The following is an 18,631-nucleotide window of genomic DNA, read 5'->3' on the forward strand; positions in this document are numbered from 1 at the left end:
ACTGCTTTGGATTTTATTTGTCTCCCAAAGGGAGCACACTAGAAGTTTTTAGAAGCTTGATTTCCTGTCTGATGATATTATAGTAAGGTGGAATTTAAGACATGGCAATTAGGGAGGGAATAAGGCTTTTCTTGAGGGAATGAGGTAGGTCTCAAAGGAGTGTGTTAGGTCTCTTGCTTATGCAGGACTAGATTAGAATTTTATTAGAGTGGATTGTTCTAAAGTAAATTTGGCAAATGCTCTTTCACTTGAGCAATGTCCCCGGATCCTTTTGCTTTTACTTTGTTTTTCAGATAGAGTCTCACTACCTTTGCCTCGGCTGGCTCCACATCATGATTTTTTTGTCTCTGCCTGCAGAATAGCTGGAATTACAAAAATATGCCACAATGTTGGGCCCTACAACATACCTTTAAAATCACCCGGAATCCTACCTATACCAGAAGATCTACCTACATTTCCCACTGCCCCCATTTCTCTATTTTACTGCCTCTGATTTTTGTTTTGTTTTGATTTTGTGCTGGTCCTGGGGCTTGAACTCAGGGCCTGGGCATTGTCACTGAGCTTTTGTGCTCAAGACTAATGTTCTACCACTTTGAACCACAGCACCATTTTTGGCTTTTCTTGGTGGCTAATTACAGATAAGAATCCCACAGACTTTCTTGCCCAGGCTGGCTATGAACCATGATCTTCAGATCTCAGCTCCTGAGAAGCTAGGATTACAGGTATGAGCCTCCAGCACCTGACTTTACATCCTCTGTTTTAACTATAATTCTGTTTTACCTCTAAGTAAAGCTTTTATCTATTGTTTTATTGACTCTTCTGGCATTACCTAACTTTATCACCTGTAGAAGTGAGTCTTAAGGTTTACATCAGATCACTGCTGTGAAGCTTTTCTCAAAAAAGCTAGAAAATGCCAGCCTCAAGATTCCTACATCAGGTTAACATCTACCCCCATGGTCATTACGCCCGAGCCATCACTGGTTTCCCCTTGGCATGGTCATATTCTGTACTGGGAGATCCTCTAGGCAGAGAATTTGTCTTAGCATTAGGACTGGTGAGAGTTGGAAATCCAGGTTTTATAACTGAGCAGAATGAGCAAAGGAAGAAACAAATGCCTGACAGATACATTTGAAATATTTCCCCAGAATACTTGTGGATACTCACCCCTGCTTTGATGTAGATAGGGACAAAGAACCATCCTAGAACCAGCAACAGCAGCAAAGACTATAAAGAAACCAAGCATGAAATTAAGGAGGTTTGGCTCCAAGGCCTAATTATTTCATGACCACTGAGTCTGAAAAGTGTACTAGGACATCCTCATCCTTGTCCTATTTAACACGCATGACTCCTAAACAACTCTGGCTTCCTTTCCTGTGTCTCTATGATTCAGAGGCTGCCATTTTCCCAGGCTTAGAATGTGTGGTTAAAATTGGTCAGAAGAGAGAGAGAGGAAGATGGCACCGTCATAATAGGGCACCCCAACTCACTCCAACCGAATAGTGAGCTGAGAACTCCAGCACCCAACACCCCATCAAGAGTTCAGCAAACCCAACAACCAGAAGCAACAGAAAAACACAGGAAACAAAAAAGAACAAAAAAAGAAGAGCCTATAACCTGCACGGAGCTGGAAAATCTCCAGGGTACCCCCCCCCCCCCCCCGCACCTGCCGATCCGGGCTCGAACAGGACCAGGCTGGGAAAGGGGACCTGGTGCCGGTAAATGGGACCACAGACCGTCAGCAACCAGAGAAGTAACAGCCGAAAAGTCACACCAGGAGTGCAGAGCCCAGACAACAGGAACTCCACAGGCCCCAGATGGAGCAGACCGACCGAGACAGACAGCAGCATGGGACGGAATGGCTGGGAACAGACAACAACAGTAGGGGAACCGGGCGGCGCAGACAGGGAGAGCTGGATGGGGAGAGCCATGACTGCCACCACCAAACGACCGATCGCCACACCCCAGCACCCCAGCCCTGAAAAGCCCACAGCAGTGCAGGACACACACACAATCCAGGACCAGTAAGTTCTCCATTACCCCCTCCACCCCAACGGGAGACCAGCTCTAGCAGAGACCCAAACCCTACAAAGAAGTTAGAACTCCCTCCCTACCCCAAGGGAACAAAGGAGCCCCATATCTGGCAGCTCTAGGACCTTACAGCCTCTGGGAGGACACGGGAGCTAGCAGAGGCAGAGCAGCGCCCAACAAAGTAACCGGGAAACACCTTAGTCAGGCATCCCCCCAAAGCCCCAGCTGAGGAGCCTGAACCTGGCTGCACCAGCCCCCCCCCCGCCCCCCCAGCAGGGGCCTGGGGACTGGTAGGCCTTGGAACACCACCTGAGGTGCCCTAGTTTGCGTGGACTTTTTGAACAACAGTCACAGACTTGCTGGTGTGCAATACCCACCCAGCACGAACACCTGGGCCCGAACACACACCCCTCTCACAGAGGAGGCGCAGAGAGTCTATGGGCACCAACCCGTGCCCAGACACTTGAACCTGCTGGGGTCCACACATACCGCCCCCCACAGCAGACTCGCGAAAGGGCACAAGCACCCTCCAACAACTTGGGGCAGCATGCCCCCAAAGGAAGCACTAGAGTGCACATGCACGTGCCCACCAGAGGGCCAGGGTGGGCCAGCATGCTAGACCTCCAGCAGGAGGATCTACTGCCCAACCCCCAGTGGGAGTGCACAAGCGGGCAAGCTGCCCCCTCAGCAGCAACACCAGCTCTGATAGGCGCCCTCCGCACAGGTGGGCAGGGCAACTGAGTGGCAGTGCCCACTCTGATAGGCGCACTCTGCAAGGTGGGCAGGGCCCCACAGCGGCAGTGCCCACTCTGATAGGCGCACTCCGCACAGGTGGGTGGGCCACCCCTCAACAGCAACACCTGCTCTGACAGGAGCAATACACACAGGTGGGAGAGCCACCTCTCAGCGGCAATTCTCAGTCTGAGAGGTGAGCTCCTCTAACCACGGTACCAAGTGGGAAGAGAATCAAAGAAGAGAAAAGCCTCCATGACACGCTGAATCAGCGACCTGCATACCCCCATCAGGGGCACACTAGGGTCAGCACAACACAGTGGCAGGGCACAGTCCTGCAGAGAAAGACAAAGAGCCTATCCACCCCCAAGAGCAGTGAGGGTGACCACCCCAGCAACAACCGAGATGGTCACGTTCACCCACTGGGCAGTAAGGTTCAACAGCCAAACTCAAACCCAGAGCCAGGACACAAACAAGTCTCCATTGACGGACCAGCAGGACCAAAAAGCCAAGCCAAGGTCGCCACCTACAGGTTCAGATCTCCAGATGTGCAAATCACAAAGAAATATTACAAATTTCATGGAAGGTCAAGCCAACTCGCCAGCTCCAAAAAGTAGTACGACTGAAGAGGAGATGGAGAATAAAAAAACAACTGAGGCTAAGATAGCAGAAATGACAGAAAGACTCAGGAACAATTTCAGAAAACAATTTCAGGAGTTGAGAATGGAAGTCTTGAAGGACCTTCAGGAAGTCAAGAAAGAAATGGAAGCAAAAATGGATACAGTGCACTCCTCTGTTAAAGAAGACCTTAACATCCTGAGAAGTGAAATGCATGAAAAAAATAGATTTAAAATACAACTCTTTAAAGGAAGAAATTTCCACCATCAGAGCTGATCTGGCAACCATAAATAGCTCACTGACATCCATAAACTCGAAGCCACATCACAAAGAATTGGTGATATTGAATCCCGAATCTCTCTTTTGGATGACAATGCAGCTGATAAGGACCAGAAAATTACTGCACTCCAAGAAACGGTTAAACTCCAGGGCAGACTAATCCAGGAGCTAGTGGACAAAGACAAGAGATATAAACTGCACATAATTGGAATAGATGAAGGAGCCAAATACCAGAGCAGAGGGCTACAACATATTTTCAATAGAGTTATTGAAGAAAACTTCCTCAATCTCACAAGGGACCTCACCCAAGTAACTGAAGCCTATAGGAACCCTGGCAGACCAGACCCTAGAAAATCCTTGCCCAGGCACATAATAATCAAGACTTCAGATCTCAAGAATAAAGAGCAAATTTTGAATGCAGCCAAAATGAAGAAAGCTATATTACAATGGAGAAAGGATCGGGATAACAGCTGACCTCTCCACACAAACCTACAACACACGAAGAGCGTGGAAGAACACAATCCAAGCTCTCCAGGCCAACAATTGCCAACCCAAAATTAGATATCCAGCAAAACTAGAATTCACCTTTGAGGGAAAAACAAGATCTTTCCATAGCAAAGAGAAGCTAAAGGAGTATGTGAACAAAAAACCAGCCTTACAGCGAATTCTAAGAGGGAAACCCCACCCAACAGAAAACCTACAGGGCCCCCAGACAGAAACAGAAAGAAACTACAATAGCCATAGCCCAACAGAAAGAGCAGCTCAATAAAGAAAAGAAAAAAAGGAGAGAAAAAACAGCCTAACGGGAAAATGGAAGGGAAAAAACCACTCTTATCCATGATCTCTTTGAATATAAATGGTATAAACTCTTCAATAAAGAGGAGTAGACTGACAGAGTGGATCCGTAAACAAAAAGTTGCCATCTGTTGTCTTCAAGAGACCCATCTTACAGCAAGGGACAAAAACAGGCTCCAAATGAAAGGATGGAGCAAGATCTTCCAAGCAAATGCACCTACCAAAACGGCAGGAGTAGCCATCCTGATTTCAGACAAGCTGGACTTCTCATTAAAATCAACTCAAAAAGACAAAGAGGGGACTATATTTTAATACAAGGAAAAATCCAGAATCAAGACATCACAGTGATGAATTTTTACTCACCAAACAAAAGAGGCCCTACATATGTCAAGCAAATTCTCACAGAACTACAGAACAAGATAGACCCAAACACAATCACAGTGGGAGACTTTAATACTCCACTCTCTCCAAGAGACAGATCCAACACCCAGAGGATTAACAAGGGAGCGGAAGACCTAAGTAACACCATATCCCAAATGGATCTGATAGATCTGTACAGAGTCTTTCACTCTACAGAGACCCAATACACATTCTTCTCAGCAGCCCATGGAACATACTCCAAAATAGATCATGTCATAGCCCACACAAAGAACCTCAGCAAATACAAAAGTATTGACGTCATCCCATGTATTATATCTGACCACAGTGGAATCAAGGTAACCCTCAATAACAAAGGATACCACAGAGGCTATACAAATACTTGGAGGCTAAACCCCTCACTGTTATCTAACACTTGGGCCACAGACCAAATTAAGGATGAAATTAACAAATTCATAAGCCACAATGACAATGAAAATACATCACAAAGAAACCTATGGGATACAGCTAAGGAAGTACTGAGGGGCAAGATCATTTCCCTCAGCACTCACATTAAAAGAATGGAAGCAGAGCAGGTGAATAACCTCACGATGAAACTAAAACAACTGGAGAAACAAGAAACCATCGAATCTAAAATAACTAGGAGGAGAGAGATCACAAAGATTAAAGAAGAGATAAATCTGATTGAAAATAGAAAGACCATTCAACAAATAAATAAAACTAAAAGCTGGTTCTTTGAGAAAATAAATAAAATTGACAGACCCCTCGCAAGACTAACAAAGAAAGAAGAGAAGAGACTCATATACGTAAAATCAGGGACTCCATTGGAAAAATTACAACAAATACACATGATATTCAAACAATCATAAGGAACTATTTCCAGAACCTCTACTCACTAAAAAACAATAATTTTACAGAAATGGATCAATTCCTAGAGAAGTATAAACTCCCCAACTGAACCAAAAAGAAATAAATCAACTAAATAAACCAATAACTTACAGTGAGATACAGGGGGTAATCAAGAGGCTCCCAACAAAGAAAAGCCCAGGGCCAGATGGATTCACCAGTGAATTCTATAAAACCTTTAGTGAGGAGCTAATACCAATACTCCTCAAACTCTTCTGTGAAATAAAAACAGAGGGAGAAATCCCAAACTCGTTCTATGAAGTGAATATTATACTCATCCCCAAACCAGGCAAAGACCCAACAAAAAAAGAGAACTACAGACCAATATCACTAATGAACACAGACGCAAAGCTCCACAATAAAATATTAGCTAACAGGATCCAGAAACTGATCAAGAAAATTATACATCATGACCAAGTAAGCTTCATCCCACAGTCACAAGGATGGTTCAACATCTGTAAATCAATCAATGTAATTTACCACATAAACAAAACTAAAATCAAGAATCACATTGTTATCTCAGTCGATGCCCAAAAAGCCTTTGACAAAATACAACATCCATACTTATTAAAAGCTCTGGAGAGAACAGGAATAGATGGAACATTCCTTAAAACAATAAAAGCCATATACAACAGACCAACTGCTAATAACATATTAAATGGGGAGGAACTAAAATCATTCCCCCTAAACTCAGGAACAAGACAAGGATGCCCACTCTCCCCACTTCTTTTCAACATAGTGTTGGAATCCCTAGCCATAGCAATAAGGCAAGAGGAGGGCATCAAAGGGCTCCACATCGGCAAAGAAGAAATCAAGCTATCCCTATTCGCACATGACATGATCTTATATCTGAAGGACCCAAAAAAAACTCATCCCCAAACTCCTACACCTAATAAACCATTTTGGCAAGGTAGCAGGATACAAAATCAATCCACAAAAGTCAGCAGCTTTTCTGTACACCAGCAATGTAAGCAGAAAAGGAAATTATGGAAATAATTAATTACCTAGGGATCAACCTAACTAAAGATGTGAAGGACCTATTTAATGAGAACTATAATCTAATAAGAGAAATCAAAGAAGACACAAGGAGATGGAAAGACCTCCCATGCTCATGGGTAGGCAGAATCAATATAGTGAAAATGGCCATATTGTCCAAATTGTTATACAAATTCAATGCAATCCCCATCAAGATCCCAGCTACATTCTTCACTGAAACAGAGAAACCAACCCATAAATTCGTATGGAACAGCAAAAGACCTAGAATAGCCAAAGCAATTCTAGGCAAAAAAAGCAGTGCAGGAGGTATCACAATACCAGACTTCAAGCTCTACTATAGAGCCATCATAACAAAAACAGCCTGGTATTGGTATAAAACAGACCTGAAGACCAATGGAATAGAACTGAAGATCCAGAAATAAAACCGCACTCTTACAGTCAGCTGATATTTGACAAGGAGCTAAAGACATACAATGGAAAAAACAGAGCCTCTTCAACTACTGGTGTTGGGAAAACTGGCCAGCCATATGCAGAAAACTCAAAGTAGACCCTAGCCTATCACCATGCACCAAGATCAACTCAAAATGGATCAAGGACCTCAATATCAGACCTGAATCATTGAAACTACTGAAGGACAGAGTAGGAAAGACACTAGAACTTATAGGTACAGGAAGGAACTTCCTGAATAGAGTCCCAGGGACACAACAGATAGGGGAGAGACTCGACAAATGGAATTACTACAAAATAAAAAGTTTCTGCACAGCTAAGGACATAGCCATCAATATAGAAAGACAGCCAACCGTATGGGAAAGGATCTTTACCAGCACAGCAACAGACAAAGGCCAATATCCGTCATCCACAGAGAACTAAAAAAAAACTAACCCCCTCAAAGCCCAATAAACCAATTATGAAATGGGCAAAGGAGCTAAAGAGAGACTTCACAGGAGAAGAGATAAAAATGGCAAAGAAACCCATGAGGAAATGTTCAACATCCCTGGCAGTAAAGGAAATGCAAATAAAAACAACCCTGAGATACCACCTCACTCCAGTTAGAATGGCCTATACTCTGAACTCAGGCAACAACAAATGCTGGAGGGGGTGTGGGGAAAGAGGAACCCTTCTCCATTGTTGGTGGGAGTGCAAATTAGTACAACCACTTTGGAGAACAGTATGGAGGTTCCTCAAAAAGCTCAACATAGACATACCCTATGACCCAGCCATACCACTTCTAGGCATCTATCCTGAACAACAGGTCCCAAGATATCAAAAAGACATCTGCACTTCCATGTTTATCGCTGCATAATTCACAATAGCCAAAATATGGAAACAACCCAGATGCCCCTCCGTAGATGAATGGATCAAAAAAATATGGTTACCTATACACAATGGAATACTACATAGCGATTAGAAATGGTAAAATATTGGTATTCGCAGGGAAATGGTCAGAACTTGAACAAATAATGTTGAGCGAGACAAGCCTAGAACACAGAAAACAAAGGGGCATGATCTCCTTGATATATGACTGTTAAGGTCGGGGGAGGGGGAGACAGTAGAGACCAGGTCTGCGAAACCAAAAACTTCTTGTCAAATGGTATTTCCCACAGGTTTAGGTCAGTGACCCTACATTATGTAACTAAAACCAACTCAACTACTCAACATATAAAGGCCAAAAATAGACCTCTCAGTGGATCACAATAGCTCAAAAGCTATGTACGTATGTTCATATAAGACAAGGATAAGTAAACTCTATTGTTGACGTTACGTTTAAAGTCCTAGGTGAATTTCCTTTGGCGTAGGCCACATGGCTACTGTGTATGTTTTTGGTACACTGTGTAATGTATATATGTCTACCTGATCTAGGGAAGGGAAAGAAAAACAGGGTGTAAGATATCACAAGAAATGTATACACTGCCCTATTATGTAACTGTATCCCTTTTGCACAACACCTTGTCAAAAATTTTGTTTAATTAATAAATAAATTTAAAAAATGGTCAGAAGAAGTGGGTGGCTCATGCCTGTAATCCTAGATACTCAGGATGCTGAGATCTGAGGATCATAATTTGAAGCCAGTTTGGGCAGGAAAGTCCCTGAAACTCTTAGTCCAATTTGCCACCAAAAATAAATAAATAGCTAGAAATAGAGCTTTGGCTCAAGTGGTAGAGCTCTAGCTTTGGACAAAAGAAACTCAGGGATGGAGCTCAGGGCCTAAGTTCAAGCTCCAGGACCAGCACAAAACAAAACAAATGGTCAGAAGAGCTAGGTGCTGGTTGCTCACACCTACTCTCTCCTGAGAGCAACTCAGGATCTGAGATCTGAGAATGGCGGAACAGAGTCAAAGCTGGCCTACAAATCCATATGACTTGGATAGCCAATTAACCAGCAAAATGGTAGAAATGGAGAATGGTTCAGGTAGCAGAGAATCAGCCATGACTCAAGTGAGAGTCTGAGGTGCAGAGTTGAAGCCCTGGGACTGGCACACACAAAAAGTTAGTAAGTAAACAAACTAATAAATAAACAAGAATATTTTGGGTGGTGGGAGATCTGATTGGTATATATTATATGTAATATGGAGAGAGAATAACAAAACACATTAAATGATTAAAAATAAAACAGGAAGGGAGAAGACGGATACAAGAGTAATGGGGTTGGTGGCACGTATGATGAAAATACATTGTATGCCTGTATGGAAGTATCACAATAAATCCTACTGTAAAATTGAAAGAAAACTCCAAGTACCCTTTAAGGCTTGTCCAATGGCAATGATAGTCATATAATATTGGAATGCAAGCTTTACAAAAAGTCGCCACATGTGACTTCTGTGGTCCTCACAATGAGTGGGCAGTTATTGTGGTGGGATTTGGGCCTCCTAGAGATTAAGGAAGCCCAAGGCCAAAGGCAAAATGAGAAGAAGCAGCATTATCTGTAGCCTGGTAATGATGCTTATTAAGCAATAGGTCAGGCCATTCTTTCCGTTATACCTTTGGAAGCTGTTTTTATTCTTGAGTCCATAGTACTGTATAAACAAATCTCAGGCCATAGGGCATATCTGGCCTTTGGATAGATGCATAGTGAAGTAGCAAAATGAAAAATTCAACAAGAAAAGGGCAAAAGAATTTGTGATGACCCCAGGCCAGTTCTTGAGTCCATCCAGGGATGATACGTTTACATGTTTGTTATGACTCAACTTTCTTGCACATAAGCATCTTCTTCTTTGCTGATATGCATGCCATGATGTGATATTAGCTACTCTGGAGGCTGAGATTGGGAGGGTCATAGATTGAGGCTGGTCCAGGCAAAAAGTCTATAAGGGACCCCCCCCCACCCCCCAATTCTCAACTAATAGCTCAGTGAGGTGGTGCATGCCTATCATCTCAGCTACATGGAAGACTGAGATGGAGGAAGTTTGAGGTTTCAAGCTAGCTAGGACAAAAAAGTTCTTGAAACGTCATGTCAATGGGAGAAACTACCTGGTGGTACACACTTGTCACCCCAATTACTTGGAGAAAGCCTCACATAGGAAGCTTATGGCTGGTGTGGAGGTACAGGTAAAAAGTAAGACCCTACCTCAAGAATTATGAGTGAGACGGAGAGACAGTAGAGACCAAGTCTGTGAACACTGTATATGTTCTTGATACATTGTATATTGCATATGTGTCTACCTGACCTAGACAAGGGATGGAAAAACAGGTCGTAAGATATCACACACGGCCCTACTATGTAACTGCACCCTCTTTGCACAACACCTTGTAAAAAAATTTATGTTCAATTAATAAAAAAAATAAATAAATTAAAAAAAAAGAATTATGAGTGTAAAAAATGGTCTTAGAATGCTTATAAATCTACAAGTTAGCACACTGCATGGTAAAATACAAAACCACAAAACACTGGGGCATAATAAATTATACAAGTCGCTTCACACCCAGTAAGACCAAAGGAGGACACTCTTAGGAGAGGAACACAAAAGCACAATGCCTCTGGTCATATGAAATAATATTTCTTGAAATGAACTCCTGGAAATGGAAGCAAAAGCTTTTTTTTCCTTTTTGCTGTTTCTGATTTCTTTCCTTTTTGTCTTATTTGTTCATTTATCTGACTTTGGGAGGGTCAGTGGGGAGTGGGCCCAGAAATGAGAAGACAAAGTGTGAACAAAGGCAGCAGTGGTCCTCACTAGGTGCTACACTGTCAATGAACTGTACAACTTGTGGGTGGGAACGGGAGGAAAAACTGGGAGAAAGCAAGGGATGGGGCGACGTTATTCAAAAAGAAATGTACTCTTTACCTGACTTATAAAATTGTAACCCTTCTGTACATCACCTTTACAATAACAACAAAAATGCATAGAAACGGCCTTAGAGGTATAGTCCAATAGTACAGTACCCCTATAACACCACAAATAAAAGAAATAAGAAGGAAATAAAAGATCCAAAAGTGATGCTGTGGCTCCAATGCTAGAGTGCTAGCCTTGGGCACAAAGAGGCTCAGGGACAGTGGCCAGGCCCTGAGTTCAAGCCCAATGACCGTCAAAAAACAAAACAAAACAAAGAGATTTAAAAAAAAAATCTCAGGCTACTCAAGAACAAGAACTATGCCACCCTCACTACATGCTTAGCCCCGCACTCAGTGATAGGATGACATAAATGTACGAGTGGAAGTTTCCAGTCCACAAAGAACTTAGGATCTGATCAGAACAACAAAAGGTCTGCTGGTGAAATGGTGACAGAACAATTTGGAACTGAATTACGATCTTGTAGATTCTTCTTACTCAACTAATTCACTCCTTTAGTCTCCTTTCACTTCCGAGGTCATGCTCACATGGACAGTTTCTACTTCCTGGTATATCAGCACCAGGAAGCTCCTTGGATTTGTTCCTAGCCCCTACCCACAGCTGCGTCATGAATATACCTTCTATGTGATCTCTCAGTGCATCTGAATACTTCTTTCCTTCCTTCCTTCCTTCCTTTCTTTTTTCCTTTTCCTTCCTCCCTGCTTCCCTCTCTTCCTCTCTCCTTTCCTCTCCCCCCTCCCCTCCCTCCTTTCCTCCCTCCTTCCTTCCTCTTTTCTAAAATTTGGTGATACTGGGGTTTTGAAGTTAGGGCCTTGGGATATGGTTTTCTTTTTATTAATAAAAACATTTTGTATTACCTTTAAGTAGTTGTACAAAGGGGTTACCATTTAACAAGTCCATTTATAAGTACAATGTATCATGACCTATATGACTCCTTTCATTGTTCTCCTGTGTTATAGTTTGATTAAAGTATATGGATTTTTTTTTAATGTGCCAGTACTGGGACTTGAACTCAGGGTCTGAGTGCTGTTCTGTCCCTTCACTTTTTTTGCTCAAAGCTGGCACTCTGCCACTTGAGCCCCAGCTCCACTTCTGGTTTTTTGGTAGCGAATTGGAAATTGGAGGCTCATGGACTTTTCTTCCCCTGGGGTGGCTTTGAACCATGATCCTCTGATCTCAACCTCCTGAGTGGTTAGGATTAGCAGCATGGGCTACTAGTATCCTGCTCTGGATATGGGTTTAATGTAAAGGAAGAGGCCTTGATGCCACTTACATGAGATTCAAAGGCTGCCACAGCAATCCCAGAAGCTGCCCCAGTCCCAGCCAGACCCACAAAATGGCCACTGCCGATGTTACTGGCGAAGAGAGAGGCTCCCATCTGGAAGACAAGAGAAGAAACTATGCTTAGAACCAAATCAGACTTTTGGAATACGGATAGATGTTGATGTGTTCCAATCACAACTTTTTTGAGCAAGAGTTAGGAAATTAGGGTTCATAGCTAACTGAAACCTCTCACCAGTTTTTGTGTGGCCCATAAATAAAGTGTTGTGGGTTTCCCCCCTATTTTTAAATGATTACAAAATAATGGTGGATTATATTTTATGAAGTATAAAAATGTGAGATTAAACAAAAATGAAAATTTAATACCCATAAATAATTCTATTGGAATTCAACTGTGTTTCTTGTTTTTGCATATTGATGGTGCATTATTTGTGCTGCAATGGTTGGGTTGTGGGGTCCAGTTGACTTGATGGCTGATAAAGCCTTAAAATATTTACAAGTTGGCTTTTTATAGGAAAACTTGAATTTTGCCATAGGAGAACATTGGTGATTCTACTTATTCTGTAGGTTGAGTCTATCCTTGGCTAAATTCTGCCAGATCTCCTATCAGATCTTATCTTTTGAATTAGCCACTTTGGACCCTAAAGTTGTGTAGCAGAGAATTCCCTCTGTTATCCAAGTTTTGAGACTTTTATTCCCTGTTTCACTGCATATTCTATCTTTAAGATTCACAGAGGAGAGAACTTCTTGGAATGGGCATCGGTCTGGGAAAGCAAAATTGAAGTGAGACCCTACAGTGTTTCTTTTGTCACTACCTGTAAAGCCCACCATAAAACTGATTCATTTGGTGATACTGGGGCTTGAACTCAGGGCCGGTGCTTGCTAGGCAGGTGGTGCTCTATCATTTTAGCTACTCTGCCAATCTCCTTCATTTTTTTTCTTTCGTTACCTTTTGAATGGCATCTTACTTTTTTCCTAGTGATGACCTGTGCCACAGTCCCCCTATCTATATGCTTCCTACATAGCTGGGATGACAGGTAGGCTGCTATCTCACACAGCCTTTTGTGGTTGAGATGAGAGTCTTCTGCGCATTTTTGTCTGGCCTAGCCAGATCCTCTCAAATTGGCCTCCTGAAATGACTCCTAGGATTACAGGTACTACTACCTGTAAAATACCTTCTTCTATTCAGATACTTGGGGCTAGAAGGAATGGAGTTGGTTTGTGGCTTTGGGATTGGTTGACACTGGCTTGTTTCATAAATAAACAAAGAAGGCAATGTATGTTTGATTGGATGCCCCAAATAAATATCCATTTTGAGTATGCAGTTGGTCAGATCCAATCATCCTGTCCAGGTTGTTTCCCAAACTCCTTTGTATTTCATTTAGATAAGTGAGGAGATACAGAATTGACTGAAAAGACATGGTATTCTTAGCACAATTCAAGAGTCTCAAAGCTCATGGAGGAAGTTATAGCCTTTACTTCAGTAGAAACATGGTGGAAGGACCACATAGGCAAACTCAAGTGTCCCAAGAGGATCACCATGGATACAATCATAGGGAAACTCTATCATTAGCACGTGTACAATGCATGTTATAGATATGCTAGATAACCATTTAGGGCAAAGTTCCTGAGATCTGGAAGAGAGCCAGACAGTCAAGGAAGGAAGCAGAAAGTGGAGGTTACCAGATAAGAAGAATGACATTAGTTCAGCAATGGGAGCCAAGAAGAAACGTGTGGATCTCATAAGCCAGGGCAGAAAAGAAAAGACATGACACAATTGACCCTTAAAGGGGTTGGAGGCATGGCTCAGTTGGTAGAGCACTAGGCAATGAGCCCAAACGTCAGGTACCAAGTTGAGTCCCAGTCTCAGATCTAAAAAAAAAAAGAAGCTAAGACAGAATATTTCGTGAGAGGATCAGAGGAAAACCATGAATAGAGCTCAACCAAACCAGTCTTCAATTGGTAATACTAGTTTTTCTGGAATGACAGGTCATAGCCATGAAGTAAATGATTTATGTAAAGAGCCACCTAGCAAGTAGGTAACAAATCTACAAAGTATCCACATTGGGGTTGGAAGCATGGTTCAGTTGGTAGAGTGCTCACCAAGGAGCAAAGCCTTGGTATGGAGTTCAAGTCCCAGTCTTGCAACAACAATAACAACAAAACAAAACAAAAAAAGCACCCATCTCTCCAATGCTCTTATGCACAAACACATGCAGAATATTTATCTGTGGAAAATGGACCTACTTACAGGCCACCAGGCTATGTCTCGACCAGCCAGGAAGAAGCCTCTGACAGTATCTCGGTTGGTCTTCAGCATTGCCTAAGAAGAAAGGAAGACATGAGAATCAGGCCAACCACCATCACCATTATGAACCAATAACAAGACTCATAGCTTCCCTGGGGTCAGGCTGGGGTGCTGGCACTTGGTGAGTGTTTTAACACTCCTATAGAGAGAAATGTTTACCTAGATATTCTGCTACTTAAAAAATTTTTTGTACCAATTCTGGGGCTTGAACTCAGAGCCTGGGTGCTGTTCTTTTTGCTTAAGGTTGGTGCTCTACCGCTTGAGCCACAGCTCCACTTCTGGATTTTAGTGAAGATTGGAGTCTCACAGACTTCCCTGAAAAGGCTAGTTTATAACCACAGTCCTCAGATCTTGGCCTCTTCAGTAGCTAGGATTACAGGTGTGGCCACCGGTGCCTGGCTTATGCTTATGATATGGTAGAAAAGAATAGGTTTCATTATGGCATTTCTACACATATTTCCAAAGCGCATTTCTACACATATGTCCAAAGTGCTTTGATCCTATTCACACCCCTCCTGTTCCTCTCAGGCCCTTCTCCCCAAATAGTCCTCTCTCCATTTAAGCTCATGTCCTGCACTAATTTTCGATGGACTTAAATATTACAGTTTTATAGCAACTCAGAGCTGGAAGGACTTCAATACACCACAAAACAGCTGTTTATTTCCATACATGAAAACATCATGATGTTTCACTAAAGCTGTCCTTGGAAACATATTTACAGCCTCAAACCCATTATTCAAAGAACAAAGAGAAAGAATGAACGAACTCTAAATGAGTTAGGTACTTAAAAGGAAATAAACAAACAATAGAGGGCATGAGAATATGGAAAATATCATTTTTGTTCATTCTGCTGGGTGCTGGAGAGACTAAGCAGAGTGAGTGTAGTTCTGGCATTGTCTCCGTTCAAATGATGGGGTTGCTAGGTGAACCCCAGTTTACTCAGTGTAAGTGTTATTAATGTAATACACCAGGAAATTATTTGGAGAGAAAAGCAATGACATTTGTGAGAAATGCTGATGCCACCTCCATTTCTTCTGCAACACCTCTCCCCCCTCACAACACTTTACCCAGCCCTGGTGCCCACCCCGAAAGCCTAGAGTCCCACATACCCACAGCCCGACAGCCATCACCACTATGAAATAGATGACAACGACAGAGATGTCAGCAGCATTTTGGATGCGCGCTGACAAGGCAGGCAGCTCTGGGATTCCAGAACTGGTGCTGGGGCTTACTGCGCTGTCCATGGCTCTGGATGGTTCTCTCCCCAACTCAAGGTGACTCATTAATATAAGCACTGGATTAATGATTAGCCCCAGCCAGGTCAGGCGAGATAGCAAAGCCAGGACCTGGGCAGGGAGACTTTTAAACCTCTTCTAAATCCAAGCTCTGAAACACTGGCCCCCAAATGGTTAGTGTCAGCTCTGATGGAGTGTAGAAACTGGAGAGGGGACAGAAATAGGATGATATTGAGAGCTAGAAAGTGGGTGGACAGGAGGGGTGGAAAGGTAAGATATTGAAGGAGATTTGACCAGTTTCAGAAAGGATGACAAAGAGGGAGGGAAAAATATAGAAGTGGAGGGAAGAGGAAAGAGATGGGTCAGAGTGTGATGGTTCTTTACAAAGTAGATAAGATTCCTCACACATACATACATATACATATATGTGTAACTATGCATACATACCTATGCATATATATTCATGCATATGTATATATATGGATATTCATATGTATATGTATGTGCATATATGTATATATGCATGGGTGTGTGCATATATACATATACACATATATACATATATATTTTTGTGTGGGGTGTGTGTGTGTGCTGAGGGCTTGGGTGCTGTCCCTGACTTTTTGTGCTCAAGATTGGTGCTCTATTAGTTGAGCCACAGCTCCACTTCTGGCTTTTGGTAGTTAATTGGAGTCAAGAGTCTCAGACTTTCATGCCCAAGATCCTCAGATCTTAGCCTCTTGAGTAGCTATATATGAGCCACCAATACCCAGGGGACTCCTGATACTAACACACACACACACACACACACACACACACACACGTACATGATAAATTATATAGGACTCTAGACTTTCATACTCTGAGGTCAAAGGAAGATATGCATAGGAGTATTTGACTAAAGCTCAATATCTATGTGCATATAGTCATATAAAATAACATTTTATGAAATGAACACCAAGAAAAGGAAATGAGATATCTTTTAGTTGCCATTGTTGCTGTTACTAGTTTCTTTTCCTTTTTAGTTTGTATTTGGGAGGGTAAGGGGCCATCACAGAGAAGGTGGAGCAAAGGGTGAACAAGTACAACAGTGGTACTCACTAGACAGTATGAGAAAATGAACTTTACATCTCATGGGTATGGATGGGAGGGAAAAACAGGGAGCAAGTGAGAGAAGGGGGAGATATGGTTCAAAAAGAATTGTACTCATTACCTGATTCACATAACTGTAACTTCTCTGTATGTCAACTCTACCATAACCATACAAATAAATTAAAAATAAACATTTAAAAGATGATGAGAAAATATTTTAATTGTTGCATTTCAAGGGCTCCCAAGTCATCCATTTGTTTGGAACAGGTAGTCTGAGTGGACACACAGGACCTTGGTAACTCATGCATGAAGGTGATATGGCTCTGACAGGACCAGGGATGAGGGATGAGGACAGGGCTCTGTTAGAAATGTTGATAATGAGCAAGTCAACCTAAAGTCATGTGATGTTGATTCTCATGAGTAAAGACCCTTGACACTGAAAACAACCTGCTTGACATTGAGACTAAAACCCTGACCTCCTCACCTCCCATATTTGGTGTATAAAACATATACAACCATGTTATTATCATTTTTATCCATTGTAAGTGCACAATTCTGTAGCAGCATTTACAGTGTTGTGACACCATCATTCCAGAACTTTTCATATTCCAACTTCTGTGTCCAAGAAACCTCTCTAACTTTCCCTCTCTAAGTCTCTATCCTACTTTCTGTCTCTTTGAATTTATCTATTCTTTAGAACCCCATAAGGTGAAATTATACACTAATGGTCATTTGGCATATGGCCTATGCATGTGGTATGTTTTCAAGGTTCCATGTGTTGTGGGGTCCACATATTGACATGCAATGAGACACTCAGATTAGAAATTTTTTTAAAAAGGATTTTATTGAGTAAGAAAATACTGGAGTGCCAGGACTGCAGGTTGGGATCTCAAGATGCAGTCTCGGGCCATCTCGGAAGGCTGCTTATATATCCAAAAATGACAGGAATTTTCCCTTTAGCTTAACTATAGGGGCTTTTTACTTCTGAGAGGTGTCGGTCACAACAAACAGGTCAGGGCGTCTTGATCTTCACTGGAAATCATCTAACAACCAGGTGGCTAAACAGGATGAAACTCTCTGGGGTGGGGAGTGTTACAGGTGTGATCAATACAGAACAAAATAAGTTCAAAGCGTGTTGGGTAAATACAACTACGTAACTTCACAGCAGGGGCCAGCTTCAGAAAAGTTTTACATTGAACAATACAGAGCAGTAAAAGAAAAGTTTTACATTGAACACTACAGAACAATATTAGCAATAGTTGTTGAAAGCCAGCATAGCAACAGACTAGTTATCTTCATCATCTCACATGTTGTAGCATATAGTAGAATTACGTTAATCTCCAAGGTTGAATAATAGAACATTGCATGCATATATTATATTTTATCTATTCATTCATCTCTGCAAGTACATTGGGATTGTACATTAGTCAGCATTTTGTTACTTTAATACAATTCCTAAGATAAGATAACTTAATAAGGAAGAGAATTATTTAGCCCACACTTTTGGAATTTGAAAGTCCAAATGGTAGGGCCTAGGCTCTGGACTCATGATGGATGATGACCGGCAGAGTGTAAGTTAGAGAGAGACCATGTTTTGGCTGGCCACCATGGCTCATGCCTATTATCTCAGCTACAATAATAGTTGGGAATTCAATACCACATTTTCCCATGGTAAGTGAATCACGTAGACAAGATCAAGAG

General features: G+C 42.2%; 1 protein-coding gene across 1 annotated transcript in view; it reads right to left on the reverse strand.

Moving 5' to 3' along the window:
- LOC125347995 (solute carrier family 5 member 4-like) overlaps positions 1-15,850 on the reverse strand; it is a 53,815-nt gene extending 37,965 nt beyond the window's left edge. Inside the window, exons 1-4 of the mRNA XM_048340934.1 lie at positions 15,716-15,850; positions 14,550-14,621; positions 12,291-12,395; positions 1,165-1,224 (exon numbers count right to left, since the gene is read on the reverse strand). Coding sequence (XP_048196891.1) covers positions 1,165-1,224; positions 12,291-12,395; positions 14,550-14,621; positions 15,716-15,850 — 372 coding nt within the window. The remainder of the gene's footprint in view (positions 1-1,164; positions 1,225-12,290; positions 12,396-14,549; positions 14,622-15,715) is intronic.
- Between the last annotated feature and the right edge of the window lie 2,781 nt (positions 15,851-18,631).

Source organism: Perognathus longimembris, chromosome 3, assembly GCF_023159225.1.
Source record: "Perognathus longimembris pacificus isolate PPM17 chromosome 3, ASM2315922v1, whole genome shotgun sequence".
NCBI classification, from domain to species: domain Eukaryota; kingdom Metazoa; phylum Chordata; class Mammalia; order Rodentia; family Heteromyidae; genus Perognathus; species Perognathus longimembris.